Raw genomic sequence first — 25,278 nt, forward strand, 5'->3', positions numbered from 1 at the left:
AGTTTTTCATAAAACACGGCATCCCTCTAGGTTTTGTCCATACCTTCATAAACCAGTGTTTATCTTTAAATGATTAGTGCATACGTATGTTTAGAGGGAGGGTTATGATGCTGGTTTAAGGCATTCTGCCAACTATATTATCACTGTCTCTCTCGCTCTCTACAACTCCTTTACTGTCGTACCAACCACTGACTAATTGGTGTTAATTGTGGGCACTCACATCCTTTTTTGTGCACTGGGGCTTACTTTTAATCATCATACTTTGACCCAGTGGAATCGAAACTGGGGAAAAATTGAGAAAGAAGAAAAAGAAAGATGTGAAAGAATGACAAAGGGAGAATGTTGAAATCAAAAATAACCTGCAAGAATGAGATAAAGAGATGTAAGGTATTGGGTGATGGAAACAATAGGCATGAAGTAATATCAAAACTAGATAGGCTATGTATCCAGCAACCCAGATTTCGCCACTACTAAAGGCGTGATCCTAAAAAAAACGATTTGGCCCTGTACTTTATTTGTTTTCTTCACAAATTACAAACTTATGCTACATATCCCTTAAAATAAACACTGGAAGCTCAACGTATGAGTGTGGTGTTATCAGGAGCAGTACTAACCATGGAACCAATATGGCTAATCCTTGAATTGCTCCGGATGATCTGAAAGACAAAGGGCTTACATTGCATAGATGTAGGGGCCAATGAATGTTGATTATGGGCTCAGCAGGAGAGGAATGTACTGTCTCCCAGAAGATTCATTTTGGACACTGACACAACTCTGGAAATTGTTAGTGGGAATGGAGAGCAACTAGAGATTGGACAGAAAGGTGACAGCAGTGGTGTAATTTAGTCTATTACAAGAGAGCAGGGGACCTGACTGAGCCTGACCTTCAACCCTGCACTCCCGAGCTGAAATACAGATAGGTATTCTCTTGGGCCATGTGCAATGAACACGTGAAATGGTGGATTCCCCAAAAAAACAGTGCCCCAGAGTGAGTGTGTGGGCAGTCTCAACAAATAACAGTAACAGTATTGTGGCACTGCAGCTTGAGAAGGGGCATGCTTGGGGCTAACAGGGCAAGATTGAAATTTGAGGAAGCAAGAAAAGGCAAGTATCTCTGCTGTGTAATTTTCCACTTGAACAAGGTTGAAGAGAATGTTACACCAAAATGACAATAATCAAGTAAGGGGAACCATAGATAGAAACTTTGAAAGTAGGAATAGCGCCAAGAAACATAAAGTGCAAATGGAAGTCATGGTCATGGTGGAAAAGAACCTAGGTTCAATTTGACGCTGATTGCAGTTGAGCATGGGTCAGATACATGAACCAGGTTTGCCCAGATCATAGATTTTACCTTCTGACTTTAGACCTTCAAGTCCCAATCCACCACAGGAGGACACTTCTGAAGCCCCCAGGAGCTCCGGCAAGGCACTTAGAACGTATAAACAAAAAAAGAGAGGTTAAATAGGTCTCAAAAAGCCACAGAGACGGAGCGATGCAACTGGGGAATCACACACCCACTTTGGGTGGATAGGAAACCCTCACACACCGACCTAGTCAGTGTCATGCTTCATCATAGGGCCCCACCAAAAGAGGCCGAGTGCCTCTTTGGTGTGCTACGACGCCAGAAGACTGCGGAGCTGGTTGTGTGAAAAGGGCGTGTAGTGAGGTATAAAAGTAAAAGTGCCTAAATGGTATCTACAAAAAATATTTTAATGATTGATCCCTAGGACACGGTTAAAAGGGGTTATGTGTCTGAATTTTTTGCCAAAGGTAATGGATTGGTTAATTCAGAATCAAAATTAGTCAGTCAACATGTTTCTGCCTTTACAGTGGTTTAAATTTACCTAGGAATTCATCAGGACTAGATTATACCCCGGCGGTATGGACTCTCTAATCGTCCACCCTAACCTGGGGGCATGAAAGTGAAAAAATCAAAAATGTGATAAAGCGCATAAAAAAAAGGGGAAGAGCAGGTTGCTCATTCCAAAAATACTCCTGGTTTAGGAGTGTTTCTGCACCTGTAAAATGAATAACACAGACAAACAAAGAAGACATACACACAATTAGTTGTTGGTATAGGTCATTGCGTTTGCCCAGGGTGCTCCATAGTTGTGGCATAGGTAGTGTTCCCAAATAAACACTAAAGTTAACACCATCCATATAGCCCTATAGGGATGATACCAATAACTCTGGGTAAGTGAAGTGAAAATAAGTGCTTAAAACACACAGAGTGACTAGAAAGGGTTAAAAACACGATAAAAGCACTCCATAGGAGGGATCAATGGACCAAAGGTCTGTGACCCCACTGAATAATTCAAGGATTCAGTAGATATCTCACTTTAGAATATGGCGCTAACTGCACCATGGGTCTCGGGAGGGGGGTTGGAGCGTATCTGGCACATCCTGAAAATAGAAAGTAAAGGCTTGAAATACATTGGATCGGGTTTGACTTAGCTCGATCGCGTCGCTGAGGGCAGATCATGGTGGTTCAGCAACTCACGCCCTCAACGCTCTCAACCCGCTTTTGCACCTAGCATAACCTCAGGACCGGACCCCGACGATGGGGAGCGGGGCCGGTTTCTGAGTTTAAAAAGCGTTTGCTCGTTGTTCCTCGCTCTTCCGGGTGGGCGTGTCCCGCACCAAAGCGAGGCTTGAAACGCGCCGGCCCGGGTTAGGTGGGCGTGGCACGTGTCTGATCGAGGCTTGGATTCCATAGCCAATCGGACCGTGCATGTTACCATGGCAGCCCTGCTGCCTCAATGTTTGTAATAAAAACTTTACTCGATCCATAAGCTGCTCAGTATATACTGCAAATAAGTATGCAGGCAGTGTGACATGGGTCATGATAATTCAAACACTGTGGATTCAAAGCTATACAAAGGTTGTGGTGTCACAGAATTGCTAGTAATGGATAGACAATATTAGAGGAGGAAAACCTCTAGAGTGAGACTGTCGTGAAGGAAACCACTGTTTTCGATATGCAAAAACAATTATACATGAGCCCACCAAAGAATCAAGGGTAGATGGTGGTGACAGCTGCTGTGACATGTGTCATGGACCACCTTGTTACCCCAGGACGGTATTTCACGGGATGTCATCATTCAACCCCACAGTGTTGGTACCCAAACGGTACACCCAGCGCTGTTCTTTTTCAAACAGCCTGCTCGAAATGTTAGTGGTGCCAGTGATTGCTTCTATAATTGTCCATTTCATGTCATTGGTGGTGTGATTGCAGTCCAGAAAGTGACGACTCCGTTTCGTCATTGCTTTTTTGCACCTGATATTACTACGGTGCTCACAGATACGCTGTTTCACTTTGCGTGTAGTCATACCAACATAGCGTAGGGCACAGGGACATGTGATTAAATGCACCACATTAGTCGAGTTGCAGTTTGTGTGTGCGACCTGGGTCCAGATTTTTCCTCGCTCCAACGAGAGTGTTTTTGAAGCCTCTGTTAGGTGGCACACGCTGCAATCCGAGCAGGGGTAGTGCCCTGTGATTTGAGGTAAACCCCATGCCGCCGTCACTGTAGGGATTTTGGGGGGTGTCTTTTCTTTTGGACGGGTATGAACTAAGGCATCCTTCAGATCTCGACCCTTCTTGAAAGAGAAGAGAGGCTTTTCCCAATCCTCTTTGGAGGATTTTATGATACTCCAATGTTTGTTTATTGTCTTCTTCATAAGGTTAGACAGGCTATTGAAGGTAGTTACACAAGTGAGTGTTATTGTTGCTTGGTTACTGTTTTTTTCTTCCAATAAGGCCTCTCTCGGCTGGTTTCTTGCTCTCTTGAAACCCTTGTTTAGGGTTGCCGTTGGGTAACCTCTGTCTCTCAATTTCTCAGTTAAAACAGAGGACTGTTCTTTGAAATCCGTCAGAGTACTGCAATTTCTTCTCAGTCTAAGATATTGCCCATACAGGAGATTTTCCTTCAGAGGGCGGGGATGGAAACTGCTGAACTCTAGTAGATTGTTCTTGGCTGTTGGTTTTTGATGAGTGTTCGTGGTTAGACATGTGCCAGAGACAGAGATCATTACATCGAGGAAGACAATGTCAGTTTTGCTGGTGGTGTGAGTGAACCTAAGGTTATGGTCAAGAGTGTTGATCCATACCAAGAATGACTCGAGGTCACTGTCACTGCCTGTCCATAGGAGCAAAATATCGTCAATGTAGCGCTTCCATAAAAGCATGGAAGGCGAAAAGTCTGCGGATGGCCGCAAGGTGTATTTTGCTTCAAAATCAGCCACATAGAGTCTAGCCACACTAGGGGCAACAGTGCTGCCCATAGATGTACCTGAGCATTGGAGGAACAACTTGTTCTTGAAGGAAAAGAAATTCTCCTTGAGTGCTATAGTCGCACACTCGATGATGAATGATTTGGGTGTCTGATATTTCCACTCAATTGAGTTCAGTGACTCTCCCAGGACTTTGATTGTGTTGTCCTGGGGGATGCTAGTATAGAGACTTTCAACATCCAGCGTCACTAAAGTGACTGAGTTTTCCGCGAAGGTGATGTCTGAGAGGAGCCGTAATAGGCTCTTGGTATCTCTTAGATAGGTCGGGGTTGACTGCACCAGTGGTTTTAGAAATTGATCGCAGAATCGCGATAGAGGCTCCAGGAGGGAGCCTATCCCTGACACTATGGGACGGCCAGGAGGTGGCAACCTGTTTTTGTGCATCTTAGGCAGTGTGTAAAAATATAGTATGACATCGCTGCTGCTGTCCAAAAATTCAGCTTCATTTTTGGACAGATGTCCTCTTTCTTCCGCTTGTCTTTCTAGAGTAGTGATCTTTTTAGTTAAATCAACAGTTGGATCTTTAGTCAGAGGGGTATAGTTCCTATTGTCTCGTAATAACTCCTCACAGGTTTTTTCATAGTCTGTGGTATTTTGAATGACAATCCCTCCGCCTTTATCTGCAGGTTTGATGGTTATTGCAGTGTCGTTCTGCAGTTGTTGAAGTGCCTGGTATTCAGCAGTGGTGAAATTGCCAAACGTTCTGGGGTTCTGGCAGGACTCTAGATCTTTAAACACCGCCTGTTCAAAAGCGGTAATGGCCGCTGGTACAGTATGTGGAGGCGGGGTGAACGTGGAGTTAGGTCTCAACCCGGTATCACCATTCCGAGTGGACTCATTGGGATCTGTTTTGCCTTCGAAGAAAGCTTTTAACTTCAGCTTGCGGAAGAAACCAGCAAGTTCACAATGTAGTTTGAACTTGTCTGGTCTTGCTGTGGGGACAAGCCCCAGGCCTTTCTCTAAAACCTGGACCTCAGTGGGTGTTAGTACCCTTGCAGAAAGATTTGTCACTAGGCTCACACTCCGCTCGTTCCTGGTTGTGGATTGTTGCTGTGAGTGTGGTTCGCTACAGAATCGTCCTCTTCCCAGGATACCCGGTTGCTGCCGCTCCTTTTTCCTCTTCCCCTCCAGCCGTCTCTAAAAAAGGCGGTCTGTGTTGGTAGTTGATAGGGGGCATAAACCCTGGGTTCCAACCCATAAAGGGATACTGAGGTTGTTGGTATGGGTAGGAATGGGGGCCCATTCTCATTTGCGGTGGCTGCCATTGCTGATGGTGGCTCTGGTTGCCTGGCCTGCCTCTGTTGTTCCTGTTGCCGCGATTGCCTCTTCTTCTGGTTTGTTTGAAGGAGCCATTGCTTGACCCTCTGCTGTTTGAGGAGTCAAAGTCGGAATAATCAGATTTACTTGCATTTTTTACTGGGGGGGTAAAGGTTGCAGCGGAGTAGGGGTAAACTTTTTCAAATTCAATTTTTTTTTGATCCTTTTGGAATTTCGTTGCTTTTGATTGCATTAAATTGTCCTTATACTCGTTGAGTTCTTTATTTAACTCATCCAACCTTTTCTTATACCCAGTTATTTTGGCTTTAAAATGTGACTCTGTCTCTCTGATTTCAACCATCAGTGCGTCAGAGAGACTAAGCGCTGTTTTTATGATTAGGACGAGCCAATCACGCGTGCAGTGCCACGCGATCATGGCCCAGTCTTTTCTAAAAGTCGCATCATTTAGAAAGATGCGTGGGGCATTGGTAACTAGCAAGCACCGTGGTGCTGTATTCGAGAGGAGATATTGTTTTAAGATCGTCCCATGTAGGATAGTGCGAATGTGTTCACGTTTTTTCTCCGTGAGGTTTTCCCACTCGGTGGTATTTGCTATAGCCTGCGAGATGTGCGGGTCTGCGAACAAAGCAGGATCTGACATAAGAGAGCCTCTACTTCAGATTCGGAGTATGTCAGGCCCAAGTTCGCCATGGTGAGAACAGAGAAGGAGATAGGAGTGCGTTTGATTAAAACAGGCAGCGGTAGGAAAGTTATTACCTCGCCTGGAGTAAAATCAGACTCTCACAGCTGTGCGCTGCTAAGATACAAAGCAACAATAGGAGAGGCAGGGAGATTAAGGAACACTCTCTTAGTCCCCGGTTAGTACGTATAAACAAAAAAAGAGAGGTTAAATAGGTCTCAAAAAGCCACAGAGACGGAGCGATGCAACTGGGGAATCACACACCCACTTTGGGTGGATAGGAAAGCCCTCACACACCGACCTAGTCAGTGCCATGCTTCATCATAGGGCCCCACCAAAAGAGGCCGAGTGCCTCTTTGGTGTGCTACGACGCCAGAAGACTGCAGAGCTGGTTGTGTGAAAAGGGCGTGTAGTGAGGTATAAAAGTAAAAGTGCCTAAAGGGTATCTGTAAAAAATATTTTAATGATTGATCCCTAGGACACGGTTAAAAGGGGGTTATGTGTCTGAATTTTTTGCCAAAGGTAATGGATTGGTTAATTCAGAATTAAAGTTAGTCAGTCAACATGTTTCTGCCTTTACAGTGGTTTAAATTTACCTAGGCATTCATCAGGACTAGATTATACCCCGGCGGTATGGACTCTCTAATCGTCCAGCCTAACCTGGGGACGTGAAAGTGAAAAAATCAAAAATGTGATAAAGTGCATAAAAAAAGGGGGAAGAGCAGGTTGCTCATTCCAAAAATACTCCTGGTTTAGGAGTGTTTCTGCACCTGTAAAATGAATAACACAGACAAACAAAGAAGACATACACACAATTAGTTGTTGGTATAGGTCATTGCGTTTGCCCAGGGTGCTCCATAGTTGTGGCATAGGTAGTGTTCCCAAATAAACACTAAAGTTCACACCATCCATATAGCCCTATAGGGATGATACCACTAACTCTGGGTAAGTGAAGTGAAAATAAGTGCTTAAAACACACAGAGTGACTAGAAAGGGTTAAAAACACGATAAAAGCACTCCATAGGAGGGATCAATGGACCAAAGGTCTGTGACCCCACCGAATAATTCAAGGATTCAGTAGATATCTCACTTTAGAATATGGCGCTAACTGCACCATAGGTCTCGGGAGGGGGGTTGGAGCGTACCTGGCACATCCTGAAAATAGAAAGTAAAGGCTTGAAATACATTGGATCGGGTTTGACTTAGCTCGATCTCGTCGCTGAAGGCAGATCATGGTGGTTCAGCAACTCACGCCCTCAACGCTCTCAATCCGCTTTTGCACCTAGCATAACCTCAGGACCGGACCCCGACGATGGGGAGCGGGCCGGTTTCTGAGTTTAAAAAGCGTTTGCTCGTTGTTCCTCGCTCTTCCAGGTGGGCGTGTCCCGCACCAAAGCGAGGCTTGAAACGCGCCGGCCCGGGTTAGGTGGGCGTGGCGCATGTCTGATCGAGGCTTGGATTCCATAGCCAATCGGACCGTGCATGTTACCATGGCAGCCCTGCTGCCTCAATGTTTGTAATAAAAACTTTACTCGATCCATAAGCTGCTCAGTATATACTGCAAACAAGTATGCAGGCAGTGTGACATGGGTCATGATAATTCAAACACTGTGGATTCAAAGCTATACATAGGTTGTGGTGTCACAGAATTGCTAGTAATGGATAGACAATATTAGAGGAGGAAAACCTCTAGAGTGAGACTGTGGTGAAGGAAACCACTGTTTTCAATATGCAAAAACAATTATACATGAGCCCACCAAAGAATCAAGGGTAGATGGTGGTGACAGCTGCTGTGACATGTGTCATGGACCACCTTGTTACCCCAGGACGGTATTCCACGGGATGTCATCATTCAACCCCACAGTGTTGGTACCCAAACGGTACACCCAGCGCTGTTCTTTTTCAAACAGCCTGTTCGAAATGTTAGTGGTGCCAGTGATTGCTTCTATAATTGTCCATTTCATGTCATTGGTGGTGTGATTGCAGTCCAGAAAGTGACGACTCAGTTTTGTCGTTGCTTTTTTGCACCTGATATTACTACGGTGCTCACAGATACGCTGTTTCACTTTGCGTGTAGTCATACCAACATAGCGTAGGGCACAGGGACATGTGATTAAATGCACCACATTAGTCGAGTTGCAGTTTGTGTGTGCGACCTGGGTCCAGATTTTTCCTCGCTCCAACAAGAGTGTTTTTGAAGCCTCCGTTAGGTGGCACACGCTGTAGTGCACTTAGAACAACAGGATGACAGGCAAAAGCCAAACAGCAGGTTCCAGCCCAGGTTTATTTGCCACTGGTCAGCTGGATAGCTGCAGGAAAAGGTCTCTTGTAGTGTCTTGTGTCCATGTAGCTTTAACAGGAGGTGAGTCCTGAAGTCCTTTGCCGTCCACTTCTTCCTTCTGGGTACAGGAGAGAGCTTGCAGTCCCTTCAGGTCTGTTCTCAGGTCACAGATAGCAGGTTCATCCCTTTTCTGTTTGTCCTTAGGAGGGAAAACATCAGAATTATTTGAGCCTGAGGAGCTTGGTAACTGTGTGTACAATGTAAATATGACCTCAATGGAGGTCTCTCCCATTGTAACTGAGACCACTTGTGCAACATGACCAGACTCTCCAGGACACAATGATGTCAAAAGACAAGTCGGAAAGTCCGAGGGTCAGCACATTTACAACACGGAGTCTGATAAGAAGTGTCTCAATAAATTGATGAAAACCATAAAGCAAGTAAGTGATAAATCACGCTTTCCCCTCAGGAAAAACACCACGACTGAGACAAGTTACCTTATTGGCACTATATGGGTGGTAATAGGGGGTATGATTCAATTAGTACCTTAGCATTCAGTTGTAGAGTGCCCTATCATTTTTCTGATCACTCTGTCCTTTATAAAAACCCATCTATTTGTGAAATACATAAGGGTCCGCTAGGCAGGCTGAATGCCGGTTTTAGTTACCTACTGCACATGGAAGAGGGGAAAGTCGGGGTAACTGTTATAAGGGGAAGATCAAACTGAAATTGTTTTGCTAGGTGGTCCATTCTTATTGCACCAAATTGTTAAATATCTGGACTGTTTGTATCACTGGTGGGCCTGGTGGCTTCTGGGTCAGATGGGGGGTTAAACCCGCAGTTTAAAGTTTAGAAGCAGGTGTCCACTTAAGGCGATAGGAGTCTACAGAGATAGCAAGTGGAACTCTACATCTAGACACCTCACCAAAGTGACGTAAGAGATTAAGTAATATTCCAGTATACCAAGCATATATACGTGGCCTGACTTAAGCGCAGACTAGTGCTCTCTACACCATCTTCAATTTCCCTGGCTCCCCACAAACTGAAAATGTACACTCATGCTACTATGGCTAGTAACAATGAATAATAATGGATTAACTTCTTATATGAAATCAAAAAATGTATTACACTAACTCAATAATAAAAAGACTAACATAGCATTACTTCCAAAGACTCACCTTCCATAGAAAAAGTCTGATAAATTGAAAAGGCAGTGGATAGGAAGAGTGATCACTTGTAGCCGAACCGACACAGGAGATCAATTCCATATAGCCCACACCTCTTCCACCAGAAGATGCAGAGTAGCAATATAAATATGGAAAAACCTTCCTCACCCTTGCCAAATTTAAAGTGATCAACTATTTATTCATTGTGGGAGCAGTTACTTGACTAATTCACACAAAAATAGACTTGTCATGAAACTGTCCCTTGTTTTGACAGAATTTTGTAACACAGGCTTGATAATGGGCGGATACTGGAACCTAACCATGGTTCCTTTGGTGAACATGAGTGGGCCTCTAGTCGTAAATGATGAAGTTGATAGGGTGATGTTGAAAAATATGGCGCAAGATGACAACTTAAATGATGCATGGAATTTGACACACCTGCTGAACAGAGACCTTACCTCAGGTTCACTGGACGTATTGCTGCATTGTTTAGATTTTGGTAGTCAGAACCAATCTGCCTAAACTACCAAATAAAGACATCTTTCATGATAGTGTATCTGATCACTCCCAGGTATTATTAGAAGTCCTCCTGGGCACTGTGATTCCCCCTTCTTCTGTTTGCAAGTGCAGGTTGCAGGTGCAGGATACAGGTTAATAAGTACAGACAAGCAGAGGAAAAAAACTTTGAATTCACATATCCAAGTTTATAGAGAGAAGAAAGCTACCCCCATTTCCTCAGCTCAGTTTCTATGGGAGGTAGGAAAAGCACCCATTATAGGACACATGATGAGGGTGAGCAAACATAAGACAGCTATTGCTACGTGAGAAAAACTGGAACAAAAGATTCCGCACTTGACTACCTCATATAGTAAGCATGCCGGAAAAGATGGTGGACGCAAACTAATTGTGCAGCTGAAAAAACACTGCTTAAGTTACAGCATAGTGGTTCTGTTGGGTCGGACCAATTACTTTTGCGAACATTCAATTAATGAAGACAAAACACAACAAAACTCTCTGATACGAGTCCAATAATTTGACAAAAATAATAATAATAAATGCTCAACAGCTGTAAGTCATATATTAAGTCAATTGTATTAAAAGTTTTCAAACATTTGGTATCTGAATTGTAATCATTCATTTAGATAACATTCAATGCTTGTAGTGACTGTCAAATAAATAGTGACTTTTAGTGAAAAGTGCTCAGTGCGATGCAAAGTTATACAGTGCAATCTATGTACAGGTGTATGCAAATTTCTTCATTGGCCAGATAATGCTTTTGGACCAAGGATTCCTAAGTTTCTATCCGGATCCTGGTCTTTCTGGGCCTATGGTGTTCGTCGACGTTTCGACCCTAATGCGCCCCGGTTGGTGGTCGCGGCGGGTCTTTCTCAAGACAGAAGGACAGTTTATTGGACAGACCAGAGGATTTCAGCCTGAAAACAGTGTGGCAAGCATGCCAGTCAGTTCTTGGGGGGATAATAACTTGCAGGATCAACGGAGGAGCTTCCTTCCTCTCGTTCGAGCGCTGAGTCTGACTCAGCGCTCGAACGAGAGGAAGGAAGCTCCTCCTGCAAGTTATTATCCCCCCAAGAACTGACTGGCATGCTTGCCACACTGTTTTCAGGCTGAAATCCTCCGGTCTGTCCAATAAACTGTCCTTCTGTCTTGAGAAAGACCCGCCGCGACCACCAACCGGGGCGCATTAGGGTCGAAACGTCGACGAACACCATAGGCCCAGAAAGACCAGGATCCGGATAGAAACTTAGGAATCCTTGGTCCAAAAGCATTATCTGGCCAATGAAGAAATTTGCATACACCTGTACATAGATTGCACTGTATAACTTTGCATCGCACTGAGCACTTTTCACTAAAAGTCACTATTTATTTGACAGTCACTACAAGCATTGAATGTTATCTAAATGAATGATTACAATTCAGATACCAAATGTTTGAAAACTTTTAATACAATTGACTTAATATATGACTTACAGCTGTTGAGCATTTATTATTATTATTTTTGTCAAATTATTGGACTCGTATCAGAGAGTTTTGTTGTGTTTTGTCTTCATTAATTGAATGTTCGCAAAAGTAATTGGTTCGACCCAACAGAACCACTTTTTTGTAAACCATAAATACCCAGGTTCTGAGGGACACAGGGTTACCCCTTTTTCTTAACTAAGTTACAGCATAGGCACTATGTGTGGAGTGGGAAAGCAGGCAGTATGCTGGCATGCCATCTACAACAGCTGGAAACGCAACTGGCATTACAAGTAGTCAGAGGCAAGAGAGGACAAGTACTGATACATTTGGAAGATATAACCAACACGTTTGCCAGGTTCTATGAAGAACTTTATAATAAACAGGATAAACAGGGATGAGACGAGACAAAGAACAAGCAAAGCTTTATGGGCAAATATAGAGTACTGAGACTGAGTGATGAGTGCTGGGCCCTACTTAGCGGTAGTATAACTTTAGAGGTGATAGACGAAGCGGTACAATCGCTCCCTACATGTAAATACCCAGGGAAGGAGAGATTTCCTGGGGAATTCTATTATACATGTCAGATTCAGGTAGCCCTTCAGCTTCTAGTTGCATTCAAGGAAGCAGAAACAGCGGGTTCTTTGCCAATATATCTAATGCACCTATTATCACTATTTTGCCAAAGAATGGAAGGACCCACTTGCAATTGGGAGTTATAGGCCAATCTCACTCTTGAAAGTAGATCTTAAAATTCTCTTCAAATGTTTGGCCCAATATACTCCGTAGGGTTATAACTTCTATAATACATCAATCCAAAGTAGTTTTGCCACGAAGATCTTCAGAAAATCATCTAAGGAAGATCTCACATTTACTCTGGCTTACTAAATACTGCGATAAAGAGCTGCTTGCCATCTCCCTTGAACCAGATAGAGTATGATAGAGTGGAATGAGGGTACTTCAAAAGAAAGCAAAGATTCAGCCTGGAATCAGACATGTAGAAGGTTAAACAGTTGATTAATACCCACACTCCTCACATCATCACCACCCCCTTTTCTGAATCGTTTTTGGCCACTATAGGTGTGGCAGGGTATACTCAGACATGAGTCCCTTTCTCACTGCTCCATCAGGATTCAAGCAAGCCGGGCCGAAGACGGCTGAAATGCCAGAAACCGGTCCCCGGTAGCTTGTCTCCTTTCTGGTGAAGAATTGGCTTGGTAGTTTAGTCTGCCCTGTTCCCATGATGCACTGGGCCAGGGACAGACTGATTTGCATATAGCCAGGTTCTGAGCTGGGATGGGGCAGTGAGATAAATAATGGTGATGGATCAAGCCCTGATCTTTGGACTGGGTAAGAGTGGTCTGCTTAATTCAGACACTCTGTTCATCACCACCCCCTTTTCTGAATCGTTTTTGGCCACTATAGGTGTGGCAGGGTATACTCAGACATGAGTCCCTTTCTCACTGCTCCATCAGGATTCAAGCAAGCCGGGCCGAAGACGGCTGAAATGCCAGAAACCGGTCCCCGGTAGCTTGTCTCCTTTCTGGTGAAGAATTGGCTTGGTAGTTTAGTCTGCCCTGTTCCCATGATGCACTGGGCCAGGGACAGACTGATTTGCATATAGCCAGGTTCTGAGCTGGGATGGGGCAGTGAGATAAATAACGGTGATGGATCAAGCCCTGATCTTTGGACTGGGTAAGAGTGGTCTGCTTAATTCAGACACTCTGTTCATCACCACCCCCTTTTCTGAATCGTTTTTGGCCACTATAGGTGTGGCAGGGTATACTCAGACATGAGTCCCTTTCTCACTGCTCCATCAGGATTCAAGCAAGCCGGGGAGAAGACGGCTGAAATGCCAGAAACCGGTCCCCGGTAGCTTGTCTCCTTTCTGGTGAAGAATTGGCTTGGTAGTTTAGTCTGCCCTGTTCCCATGATGCACTGGGCCAGGGACAGACTGATTTGCATATAGCCAGGTTCTGAGCTGGGATGGGGCAGTGAGATAAATAACGGTGATGGATCAAGCCCTGATCTTTGGACTGGGTAAGAGTGGTCTGCTTAATTCAGACACTCTGTTCATCACCACCCCCTTTTCTGAATCGTTTTTGGCCACTATAGGTGTGGCAGGGTATACTCAGACATGAGTCCCTTTCTCACTGCTCCATCAGGATTCAAGCAAGCCGGGCCGAAGACGGCTGAAATGCCAGAAACCGGTCCCCGGTAGCTTGTCTCCTTTCTGGTGAAGAATTGGCTTGGTAGTGTAGTCTGCCCTGTTCCCATGATGCACTGGGCCAGGGACAGACTGATTTGCATATAGCCAGGTTCTGAGCTGGGATGGGGCAGTGAGATAAATAACGGTGATGGATCAAGCCCTGATCTTTGGACTGGGTAAGAGTGGTCTGCTTAATTCAGACACTCTGTTCATCACCACCCCCTTTTCTGAATCGTTTTTGGCCACTATAGGTGTGGCAGGGTATACTCAGACATGAGTCCCTTTCTCACTGCTCCATCAGGATTCAAGCAAGCCGGGCCGAAGACGGCTGAAATGCCAGAAACCGGTCCCCGGTAGCTTGTCTCCTTTCTGGTGAAGAATTGGCTTGGTAGTTTAGTCTGCCCTGTTCCCATGATGCACTGGGCCAGGGACAGACTGATTTGCATGTAGCCAGGTTCTGAGCTGGGATGGGGCAGTGAGATAAATAACGGTGATGGATCAAGCCCTGATCTTTGGACTGGGTAAGAGTGGTCTGCTTAATTCAGACACTCTGTTCATCACCACCCCCTTTTCTGAATCGTTTTTGGCCACTATAGGTGTGGCAGGGTATACTCAGACATGAGTCCCTTTCTCACTGCTCCATCAGGATTCAAGCAAGCCGGGCCAAAGACGGCTGAAATGCCAGAAACCGGTCCCCGGTAGCTTGTCTCCTTTCTGGTGAAGAATTGGCTTGGTAGTTTAGTCTGCCCTGTTCCCATGATGCACTGGGCCAGGGACAGACTGATTTGCATATAGCCAGGTTCTGAGCTGGGATGGGGCAGTGAGATAAATAACAGTGATGGATCAAGCCCTGATCTTTGGACTGGGTAAGAGTGGTCTGCTTAATTCAGACACTCTGTTCATCACCACCCCCTTTTCTGAATCGAGACAAAGAACAAGCAAAGCTTTATGGGCAAACATAGAGTACTGAGACTGAGTGATGAGGGCTGGGCACTACTCAGCGGTAGTATAACTTTAGAGGTGATAGATGAAGGGGTACAATCGCTGCCTACATGTAAATACCCAGGGAAGGAGAGATATCCTGGGGAATTCTATTATACATCTTAGATTCAGGTAGCCCTTCGGCTTCTAGTTGCATTCAAGGAAGCAGAAACAGCGGGTTCTTTGCCAATATATCTAATGCACCTATTATCACTATTTTGCCAAAGAATGGAAGGACCCACTTGCAATTGGGAGTTATAGGCCAATCTCACTCTTGAAAGTAGATCTTAAAATTCTCTTCAAACATTTGGCCCAATATACTCCGTAGGGTTATAACTTCTATAATACATCAATTCAAAGTAGTTTTGCCACGAAGATCTTCAGAAAATCATCTAAGGAAGATCTCACATTTACTCTGGCTTACTAAAGACTGTGATAAAGAGCTGCTTGCCATCTCCCTTGAACCAGAGAGTATGATAGAGTGGAATGGGGGTACTTCAAAAGAAAGAAAAGTTTCAGCCTGGAATCAGACATTTAGAAGGTTAAGCAGTTGATTAATAACCACACTCCTCACATCAAATATGGAGGTTTCCTATCAAACTCTTTCAGTATCAAGCAGAGCACAAGACAGGGTTGCCCTCTCTCTCCACCATCATATTTGATACATGTGGAACCATTTACAAAAGTTACAAGACCTATGGATGACATTAAAGTCATACAACTAGTGAAGGCTCTATAAAGTCCTTCAAATACACAATCAATATCCTCATAACAGTCACAAATCCAGGCAATACCATCCCGGCTTAGTAGTCTCTGAATGACTTATGTTCATCTTTTTTGGTTTATAAAGTAAACTGGGCAAGTGTGAGGCACTAGCAATGTCACATTCAACAACCCATGCCAGTATGACAGAATTTCCAACACGAAGGATGACTCAAAAAATAAAGTACATGGGGATCTTGTTAAATAAAGGACTGTCTGGTATGGCTGAAGATAATATCAAAACTTTGTTAGGAAAGACTTGTCATGAATTCGAAAAATGGTCTCAAATGAATCTATCACTGTGAAGCAATTTGTAAGTTATTAGCACCACCGTACAATTATGTACTAGGTATGCTATGTGTTATAGCCGATAGGAAGATGCTAGTTCACATGGATGCAAAAGTGTTGTATGGGTTGACAAGGACCCTGGCTTAAAATGGGTAAACTGTATGCACACAAGAAATCTGGAGGCCTGCGCTGCCATGATTAAAATTGTACCACTTAGCCCTCCACATATCTCAATTAAAATAGTTGGACTCTAACCGGATCCCCCTCTCTGGGTTGGGTGGGAAAACGTAATGATGACGTGTGAGAGAGGTTTTGATGGGCTATATGCCTAAAAACACTTGCATGGAATATCCAAAAACCTGCCTCTGCTTAGGATAATACAAAGGTGAAAACGGCTCAAAAAATATTTAAGGTGGACTATTGGCTGCATGCCGACACACCTACATGGTGCAACGAGAAAAATGCAATGACAAGCTCCTCGACTGTTTGACAAAAGTGGAATGAAGTGAATATAACACGACTTGATCATCCAAGGAGACAACGGCAAAACATTTCAGGCAATAGCAGGTAAACTGAGGTTAGATAATACACACTTTGATCACAAAGCCAATTGTAACAATTTTTGAAAGGTAATATACTTCTTTTTAACTTATCTCTACAACAGTCCCCTCTCAGACACAATGTAGACAAACTAGGAAAATTCACAGAGGTGCTATGGGGGATTTATACTATGCAGATAAGGAGATTAAACTCCGAGCCTACATATGAGATACTCAGAGCACACATGAGGACTGTATCAAAATGAGATTACACCGAAACAAATGGTCAGTATTAATGGTACCCCATGATAAATTGATAACAGAAGGAAACTGAAGTTCTCCTTTTTTAGGTCTCGTCTGAGCCAGTGCATGCGCTACACTGGTGAGACATTTAATGAGTGGGCTTTAAAAAGCCGACCACAGCTTTTTGTGTGGCCTAGAGCGTGCAGTTACGCGCACAGTTATGAGCAGAGGCACCATCTGGCTTTCCTTTCTCATCATGGGTCATGGGCACGCGCGCACGCACGCACCACTCGCGTGCTTGTTTTATTTTTGTCCACTCTCCCACTTTCCTGTCCCGTCATGGGCACGCGTGCCAGCACGCACCACTCGCGTGCTTGTTACATTGGTTCCTTGTAGTGCTCTTTGTACAAACTTGCTTTTCTATGATCCCTTTGTTGTCTTTGTTCCGCCTTTTGCTGTTTGATTTCCTTACATGGGTTTTTCCTTGTTACATGTCGTCTTGCTAGTTTTTTTTATTAATGGTTTGTCTGATGAACTATTTTTACTTTCAGCGCGTTCATTATTGCAGTTGTACACCCGCTCCATTGCTTGCTGCCCTCTCCCCTCCTCGTTCCACACCCCTCCCTCCAAGTTACTTTAGCCCTGCCTCGGACCATAATTTTACTTTCAGTGTGTTCTTTATTGTAGACACACCACTGTTCCGTTGCTTGCTGCCCCCTCCCTGTCTCTCATCCGTCCCACCACGATACTTTAGCACTGCCTCAGACCATTCTGTGCACGTGATGCGTGCTATAAAGGCTTCACGTAAACACTACTTTGTTGCTGGCTGCTGCGCATTATTTTATTCATTGTTGGAGCTGCAGCTCCTGCTCCATTTATTGATGCCCCCTGTCCCTGACTGCCAAGATTCATCTTTTATCATTACAGATGCACCTCCCGCTCTGTTGCTTGCTGCCCTCTCCCCTACTCGTCCCTCACCCCTCCCTCCATGTTACTTTAGCACTGCCACGGACCGTCGCGGGCACATGATTTTACTTTCAGCGTGTTCATTATTGTGGCCACACCACTAATCCGTTGCTTGCTGCCCCCTCCCCGTCTCTCATCCGTCCCTCCACAATACGTTAGCACTAGCTCAGACCATTCTGTGCACGTGATGTGTGCCATAAAGACTTCACGTAAACACTACTTTGTTGCTGGCGCTGCGCTTCAATTTTTTCATTGTTGCAGCTGTAGCTCCCGCTCCATTTATTGTTGCCCCTGTCCCTGGCTGCCCCGCTTCATCTTTTATCATTATAGACGCACCTCCCACTCTGTTTCTTGTTTTCCCTTTCCCTCTGCAACGCTTTCCTGCTCCTGGCACCTAAACAGATTCCGTCTCCAGTCTCCTCCATCGCTTGGCATTTTCACATTTTATTATAGATTTCATATAATCTGCTCTGAAGCACAACTACAGAAAAGTGCATTTCTAAAGGTGCTAGTAGTGTAATACAGCGAATGTGTGCCAAGGCAGAAATTCTATCAGTAGCACTGATGTTTGTCCTTTTAGTGAATTTTTAAATAAAATACATATATTAATATTCTGGAATTGAGAGCATCCACCTCCACTCTTTCTGAAGGATCCCACATGCCAGCTCCAGGATGATTGATTCCCTAAGTGAGTACTGAGTCAATAACAATCCGCAGTTACCTTAACTTCACTTCAGCATCTGCTCGGTCTCGCCTTCACCTCCAACCTCACCCTCCTTTCACCTTCCTTTCATCTTCAGCCTCACACATTCTTATACACATTTCCCTTTCTTCCACCCAATGTGGCCTCCACCCAGTGTTGCATCAATCTAAGCATTTTGTTCAACCTAGCCTCATTCTCAACTCATCCTCATTGCTTCAACTCATTTCACCCCTCTTCATCTTTTCATAGTACAGCCTCCCCTCATTCTCAGAAAATCTTCTCATATCAAACTCACCTTCACTTCATTTATTGTCACTTCACCTTCCCTCATTTTCCTCTCTTCTCATTCCTCACATTCAAACCAGCTATTGTTTAATGGTTAGGGCTGCTGTGTGCTTGGGTCTTAACATAACATTTTCTTTCGTTGTCCTTCTTCCATTGTAGTGAGGGCTGGGCCTTGTTACTCACACTGCTATGTTAGCATAGGCTTATTAGAAGTTTAAACGCCATTTTATACTTTTGCTGCTTTTGCATACGACGCTGCATATAACTGTTGTTGTAAGTTAGGCTGCGTGAAATGCTTCACCTGAGAATGGCTTGTTTTCAGCATCCCTAGACTTACATTGTGACTCTAGTCTGCACACAGAGTGCTAAAAGCCTCCAAGGTTATCATAACAAGGTAGCTGTTGGTTGCGCTGATCGGCTCACGTTTTAGCCACAACAAACAAGCAGCTGCAAGCCAACGTGATTCTGGCGCCTTTAATAATGCACTGTAAGCATGATTTCACACACTTGGAAGAAGCTGTTTTTCCAGAGAGACAGAGAGCTTTGCAGATCCTGTTGTGATACACTTCTGCTGATTCTAGAGGTATGGGGTCCCCCAAACAAGCCTAAGAGACCTTCTATATTTTATAAAACATAGTTCCTATCTAGGGAGGGTGTAATATTAGGTGCTATAAGACCTATTTTCACCATTTTTGTAATATGATTTCTCCCTTTGTATTTTATGGAATTGTAACAATGCTGTAGGGAAGTTGTTCCTTCAATGGTCATGAGCTTCAATTGTCGATATACATATTGTTATTTGAATATGGTGACAGAATAGTTTGACAATTTTTATTTTATCATTATTTTTATTTTCATTTAATATAGTTTCTCATTTTTCTTTTCTAAAAAAGACAGTTCATCATAAATACATTTTTAAAGTGAGTATTTTTTTGCTTTTATAAACAAGTGCAATTATTAACACAACATTGATTGTAAATATATACAAAATTATAATACACAATTAATTTTAAGAAAACACAACCTGATATCAAACACCCAACTCAGATCACTAACACTCACACATACATACTACAATCAATCCGCACCATCAAAAGGGAAAAAGGGAACACTGAGTATTAGTTGGCAGGATCAAAAATGCCAATACTAGGGTCTCAGAAGGCAATTCGAGACCCCTGCACCAGGTCGGTCGACGCGCGTTTCGGTGGCTATGCCACCTTCCTCAGGACCTTTTTTCTTTTATGATTCAACTCAAAGATATCGGGGACCTATAAAATGTATATGAAAAGAGAAAATATATCTGTCACCAACACTATCACAGCGAATTAAAAACAAAAACACCAGTGCAATAAAAAAAACATTGTTTAGATTTTACACAGCAGCTTCTCACATGACCACCAATTGCAGAGAAGAAACATAGATATCATAGCCACCGAAACGCGTGTCGACCGACCTGGTGCAGGGGTCTCGAATTGCCTTCTGAGACCCTAGTATTGGCATTTTTGATCCTGCCAACTAATACTCAGTGTTCCCTTTTTCCCTTTTGATGGTGCGGATTGATTGTAGTATGTATGTGTGAGTGTTAGTGATCTGAGTTGGGTGTTTGATATCAGGTGGTGTTTTCTTAAAATTAATTGTGTATTATAATTTTGTATATATTTACAATCAATGTTGTGTTAATAATTGCACTTGTTTATAAAAGCAAAAAAATACTCACTTTAAAAATGTATTTATGATGAACTGTCTTTTTTAGAAAAGAAAAATGAGAAACTATATTAGATGAAAATAAAAATAATGATAAAATAAAAATTTTCAAACTATTCTGTCACCATATTCAAATAATAATATGAATATCGACAATTGAAGCTCATGACCATTGAAGGAACAACTTCCCTAGAGTGATCTTTTTCTTTCCCCTCTGTTCCTTGGTCATAATTAATTCTCTGAGGGGGTCCCATCTTTCATGCTATTGTAACAATGCTGACCATATTATTTCTGATTGTATGTTTGCTTATGTTAGCAAAAATACTGCATCTTAGAGCACGTTGTTAAAATAAATATTTTAACTTTGCCCGTGTCTTCTGTTGTGGATTGGTATGAGAGTATAACGAAAGAGTGTTCTTGCTTCCCACCATTCCTGAGTATAACCTTAATCGCATGTTCTGGGTTGTCTAATCTTTAGTTCCTTTGCTATAGGATGAAGAGCTAATGTGATACTGATGCTAGCTGGTTAGGGTTTCTAGGCACTTAGGTGAGTTTTTTGGTACACCACAATTCACTGAGGTCCTGGGTATCTGTGCACAGTTCTGTGTAGGAGCAGAATCCCTGCGACACCATATATCAGATTTCAAAAACGTTCTACATGGAGGTCTTACTTGTTACGTCCCTCTTTTAACAATTGTGGTGGCATGGAAGTGGGCAAGGATTTTTTGAGGGGATTGGGGTGAAGGCAACTTATGTTTTCAGCCTCAGAGGTTGTTTTTCCTCGATTTCTGAATCAAGATTAGAAATTGGTGCAAACCCTTTATCACAAGTACCAAGTGTAATGCAACTGGTAAGTTGGAGAATGTCTTGTTGCTCTGTAAAGACTAATAAAACAAGCATTGACATAGCCAAAAGGTCTCGCTTTTGGACCTTATAAGTGTTAACCATGCAACAGTTAATGTTGTTGCACCAAGGATATTGTCCTGCATAACTAAATACTTGTAAGGTCCCAAAAGCGAGACCTATTGGCTATGCCAATGATTGTTTTAAAGTGCTGTTCAATTGGTTTTGGACATCCCCACGTTTACCCTTAGGCAGTTTTTAAATAGATTCATAATGTTGGAGGTGTAGAGCACTTCACTGTCATCTACTACATATCCTATGGGATTGTCTCACTTAAAACCTCTATTGGCAAGATGCATGGCACACGCTTACCTCTACCTCAGATGTATACTTGGCCCCCTCGAGCCATTTGACTCTTCTTCATGATATACCTGAAGACTTAGTATCATCGAAACATGCTCGGAGGTGGCTGGCAACAACATTAGCTATAGTTAAGACCTATTTACTACACCACTGGAGGATGCCTACTAACCCCACACAAGATGAATGCCTTAATAAAGTATCCAGAGGCTGATTGTGAAGGAATATATACAGGTTTAATGACCAACGAGACATATATAATTCAATATGGGAACCATTTTTGAGGAGTCATACGAATGCTGTTGATGGGGTGTGAAATGACTTGTGATACCTTCAGGTAATTTATAATAATCCAGATAGACCTGTTTTAAATGTTGTGTCTGTCATTAGAGGATTGTCATGGAATGATGTACAGTTGAAAATGGAAGGAAGAGTGTCAAGATTGAAATGAATAACATCGCAATGTGTAAGGGTGTGCTATATATCATGAAAAGTAGTTGGATAATGCTTACCTTAGAAGCCTTTTATACAAGGTTCAAAATAATGTGTGGATGGTGACTTTAGTAACAGATCTTTTAGTAGAAGAGTGATGGGATAGTGCAATGTGAACTCAAGTTAGGATTTTACATAGTTGGAAACATATGATCGGTTTGATATTATAAGATGGCGGTGGGATTGGGGCTCATCATATTGCTTTACATTAATTCATAACACACCATACACCAAGATGGTCAACCTATTGATGTTAATAGTCATTGACGGATTGTCTGAGACATATTTGTGTCATATTATTTGAAAGTTTTGAAACTAAATAATAAATAATTGCAAAAAATTGTTTTATGAAAATAAAATGTTGGTTAATTTGTTACTAGCACTTTAGAAGTCAAGAAGGAAGAAAAAAACAGTATAAAACTGGCATGCAGTTCAGCGATACACTACCTCGTAAGAAAACAACCCAAGTTGTTTCACCTTATTGTGGCAGTTCCACTCTCGGACGAAGTATTCCACCAAAAGTAAGTGATATTATTACCTTTGTATCTTTAAGACCATATTTAAATGTTGCTTGGCTCCATGTAGACGAAAGAAATATAGTCATATTTGCAGATCACTAACTAGTCTAGCTAACCATGGTGGTGCTGAACTGATACTATGTTTGAGGAGTAAAGGGGAGCAGCAGCCTTGTTTAACATGTTGATGTCAAGAGTGATCGAGTTTGGGATTTCGAGTTTGAATGTAACCTGAAACTAACAAAAGGTTGAAATGTATGAAAAGTGTATCTACAGAATCTATAAAAGATGTATAATGCTTAAATGAATACCTAAGCATCCCCTTTGCTGCCAGGAAATCAAGTTGTGTTACCTGAGTTCTGCACTATTTTCTGGTGTAAAATGGCAGTGGTTCAGTAGCGTTGGTACTTTTGGTGCAGCTGGTGCAGTGCACTGGGGCCCAGCGCCCTGAATGGCCTATTGAACCCATATAATTTCTGTATTTTACTTCTCCAATAGCAGCCAAATGGATCATTTTCCAAGCTTGCTCCAGGGCCCATGGCAGCTTTGCTAGGCTACTGCTGTGGTTGTTGGATATATCAACAGCTGCACTCTCTTCTTTGTTGCCCAACACTGCTGAAAGAACTTATGTTAGTAAGGGTACATCATACAAGCAAACACTACAGATGTATGCACAACACAACAGTTATTTAGCCAAAAATAAAGATATTGTATCTTTCATCTTCTCAAACCATCCTCAGCTCCGAATCAAGTTAATAGGTAAATTAAATTATTCACAATTCTTTCTCTAAATCTCCCTAATAGATGGGTTCAATCGTAGCATATATAGGGGTATATATTGGCATGTGTGGGATACATGAGTGCATGTACTGCACATGCGCCATCAGGGTCTTCTACATGGCATTGAATTCACCTTTATGTATTTTCTCTATTAAGCTTAGCATTTTTCATTGGCCTTGAAATCTAATTCTCCACTTGTGCTAGAGATGGGATCATGTGAGGTTCCATGTGGCCTGCCAAGGCTTCTCTGCTTGTTCTTCCCTTTGTATATTATATTAGGTCTCTGATGCTACCCTCTTTCCTCTGGCACCACCCTTTTTTATTTAACTTCCATCTACCCACCAGATACGCAAGGGCATTGGGCTGAATGCTAGGGGGAATGTGAATGTAAGGGGCAGACTAAGAGTTCAAGGAGAGCAGGCAAGTGGATCATGATGAAACCCCAACTGATTGTGAGCCTAGGCAATACATTTTGTAGAGCCTGAGAAATGGGCAGGGCTGAGGCGGCAGGCTGGGAGCCAAATCTTATTGCTGCGATTTACTCCATAAGAGCCCACTATTCATAAGCAAAACATGATACCAGTTAATGACACTCACAATCAGCAAATGAGTGAGATTCCCTTCCTGTTAAACTCACTCAAGAGCAGTGGTGGAGTTAAGATGAGTGAATATGTCACCCACTGCTGTGTCCTGAATCAAGGCCCTTGATGGATACAGACTGTGGCCTAGAGATGGACTAATATTTAAGTTCCATGGTTGAGTTCTGTACAAGATGGTGCCTCTAAACAGGGCTGGGGAATAGTTACAGTTCGGCAGTGTCTGACCAGTGTAGCCAGTTTACTTGGCAAGCCTTTTCACCTCCAAATGTGAACCTCAGTGTAGTTCTTTTTGGCACAGAATTATCTCCACTGCTCAGCAAACTCAACTAAACTTTATATGTATCGCTTTACTTTAGATAGTCCACATTTCATAAACATAATTGTCCTTCTAATTCTGTGTGGGGATGGTCAGTCTGAGGACACAGAGTTAGGCTAACCTAGATAGTTCCTTAAATTGTCTGAGAGGTATTTTGTGCAGGAATCCCAACTCTTATCAAAATGTTGTACGGTATTAGCCACTGTGGCCATCAGTTTCTCCATTCCCATTACTTCACACAGTTTATAAAACCAGTCCTCAATCGTCGGGACCCAGTCAGAGCCCCAGTGGGCAAGGAGAAGCTGCTTGCTCCAAGCAGTAAGGTGATGGCTCGTTCCTTCACAGATTTGAGGGGGTATGTCAAGGGATTCAGTAGACCCAGTAGGATGTAGCTAGGGAAGCAGGGAATGTCAGTATTGTATATCTCATCCACTGCCTCCAGAACCGCCACCCAAAGGGGCTGTATTTTGGGGCAGTGCCAAAGAATGTGGGTGAGGGTGCCCAAGTGTCTCCACAGAGCCAGCAAATGCCATTGCTGCCCCTCTTCCACCGGGCAAATCTCGAAGGGGTATAATACCAATAATCAGTAATTTTGAGAAACAACTCCTTCCTTGAGGTATTGGGTGCAGAGGCTTGTGCACGGTGGAGGATATCACTCCATTCTTTAGTGGTAAATGTGCGGTCGCACTCCTCCTCCCAGTGTCACTGTGCAGGTGATTTAGCTGGGGTGGAAGGTGTGTTAAGAAAACCTTAGAGATCCAAAAGGAGGCATTTGTCAGATGTAGGTGTAAAAAGCCATTTCTTAAAGGAGGTAAGGGGCCTTCTAGACTGAGAGTGAATCAGGGGGTGAGAAACCCATTGGCAGATGGCAGTACATTGCCAGAAGGCCTTGGTTGTGCGGCCATATGCAGTTTGTATTGCGAAACGTCCATGAGGCCATCTTCATCAAAGAAGACACCTATCCTCTTGCAATTGGCATCTTACCAGCGGAGAAATGCAGAGCTGTGCAGTGCCGGAGG

At 43.2% G+C, this 25,278-nt stretch overlaps 1 protein-coding gene and 1 long non-coding RNA gene across 3 annotated transcripts in view; both read left to right on the plus strand.

The window, feature by feature from the left end:
• PHLDB2 (pleckstrin homology like domain family B member 2) overlaps positions 1 to 25,278 on the plus strand; it is a 491,624-nt gene that overhangs the window by 349,452 nt on the left and 116,894 nt on the right. For both annotated transcript variants that reach the window (XM_086934418.1, XM_086934419.1), the window contains one exon: positions 22,430 to 22,570. In XM_086934418.1, coding sequence (XP_086790544.1) covers positions 22,430 to 22,570 — 141 coding nt within the window. The remainder of the gene's footprint in view (positions 1 to 22,429; positions 22,571 to 25,278) is intronic.
• On the plus strand, positions 89 to 12,636 carry LOC147697746 (uncharacterized). The gene is made up of 3 exons (XR_015299302.1): positions 89 to 1,436; positions 8,486 to 10,639; positions 11,889 to 12,636. It is a non-coding gene; the product is annotated as an uncharacterized LOC147697746 (long non-coding RNA).

This window comes from Lissotriton vulgaris, chromosome 8, assembly GCF_964263255.1.
Source record: "Lissotriton vulgaris chromosome 8, aLisVul1.2, whole genome shotgun sequence".
Lineage (NCBI taxonomy): Eukaryota > Metazoa > Chordata > Amphibia > Caudata > Salamandridae > Lissotriton > Lissotriton vulgaris.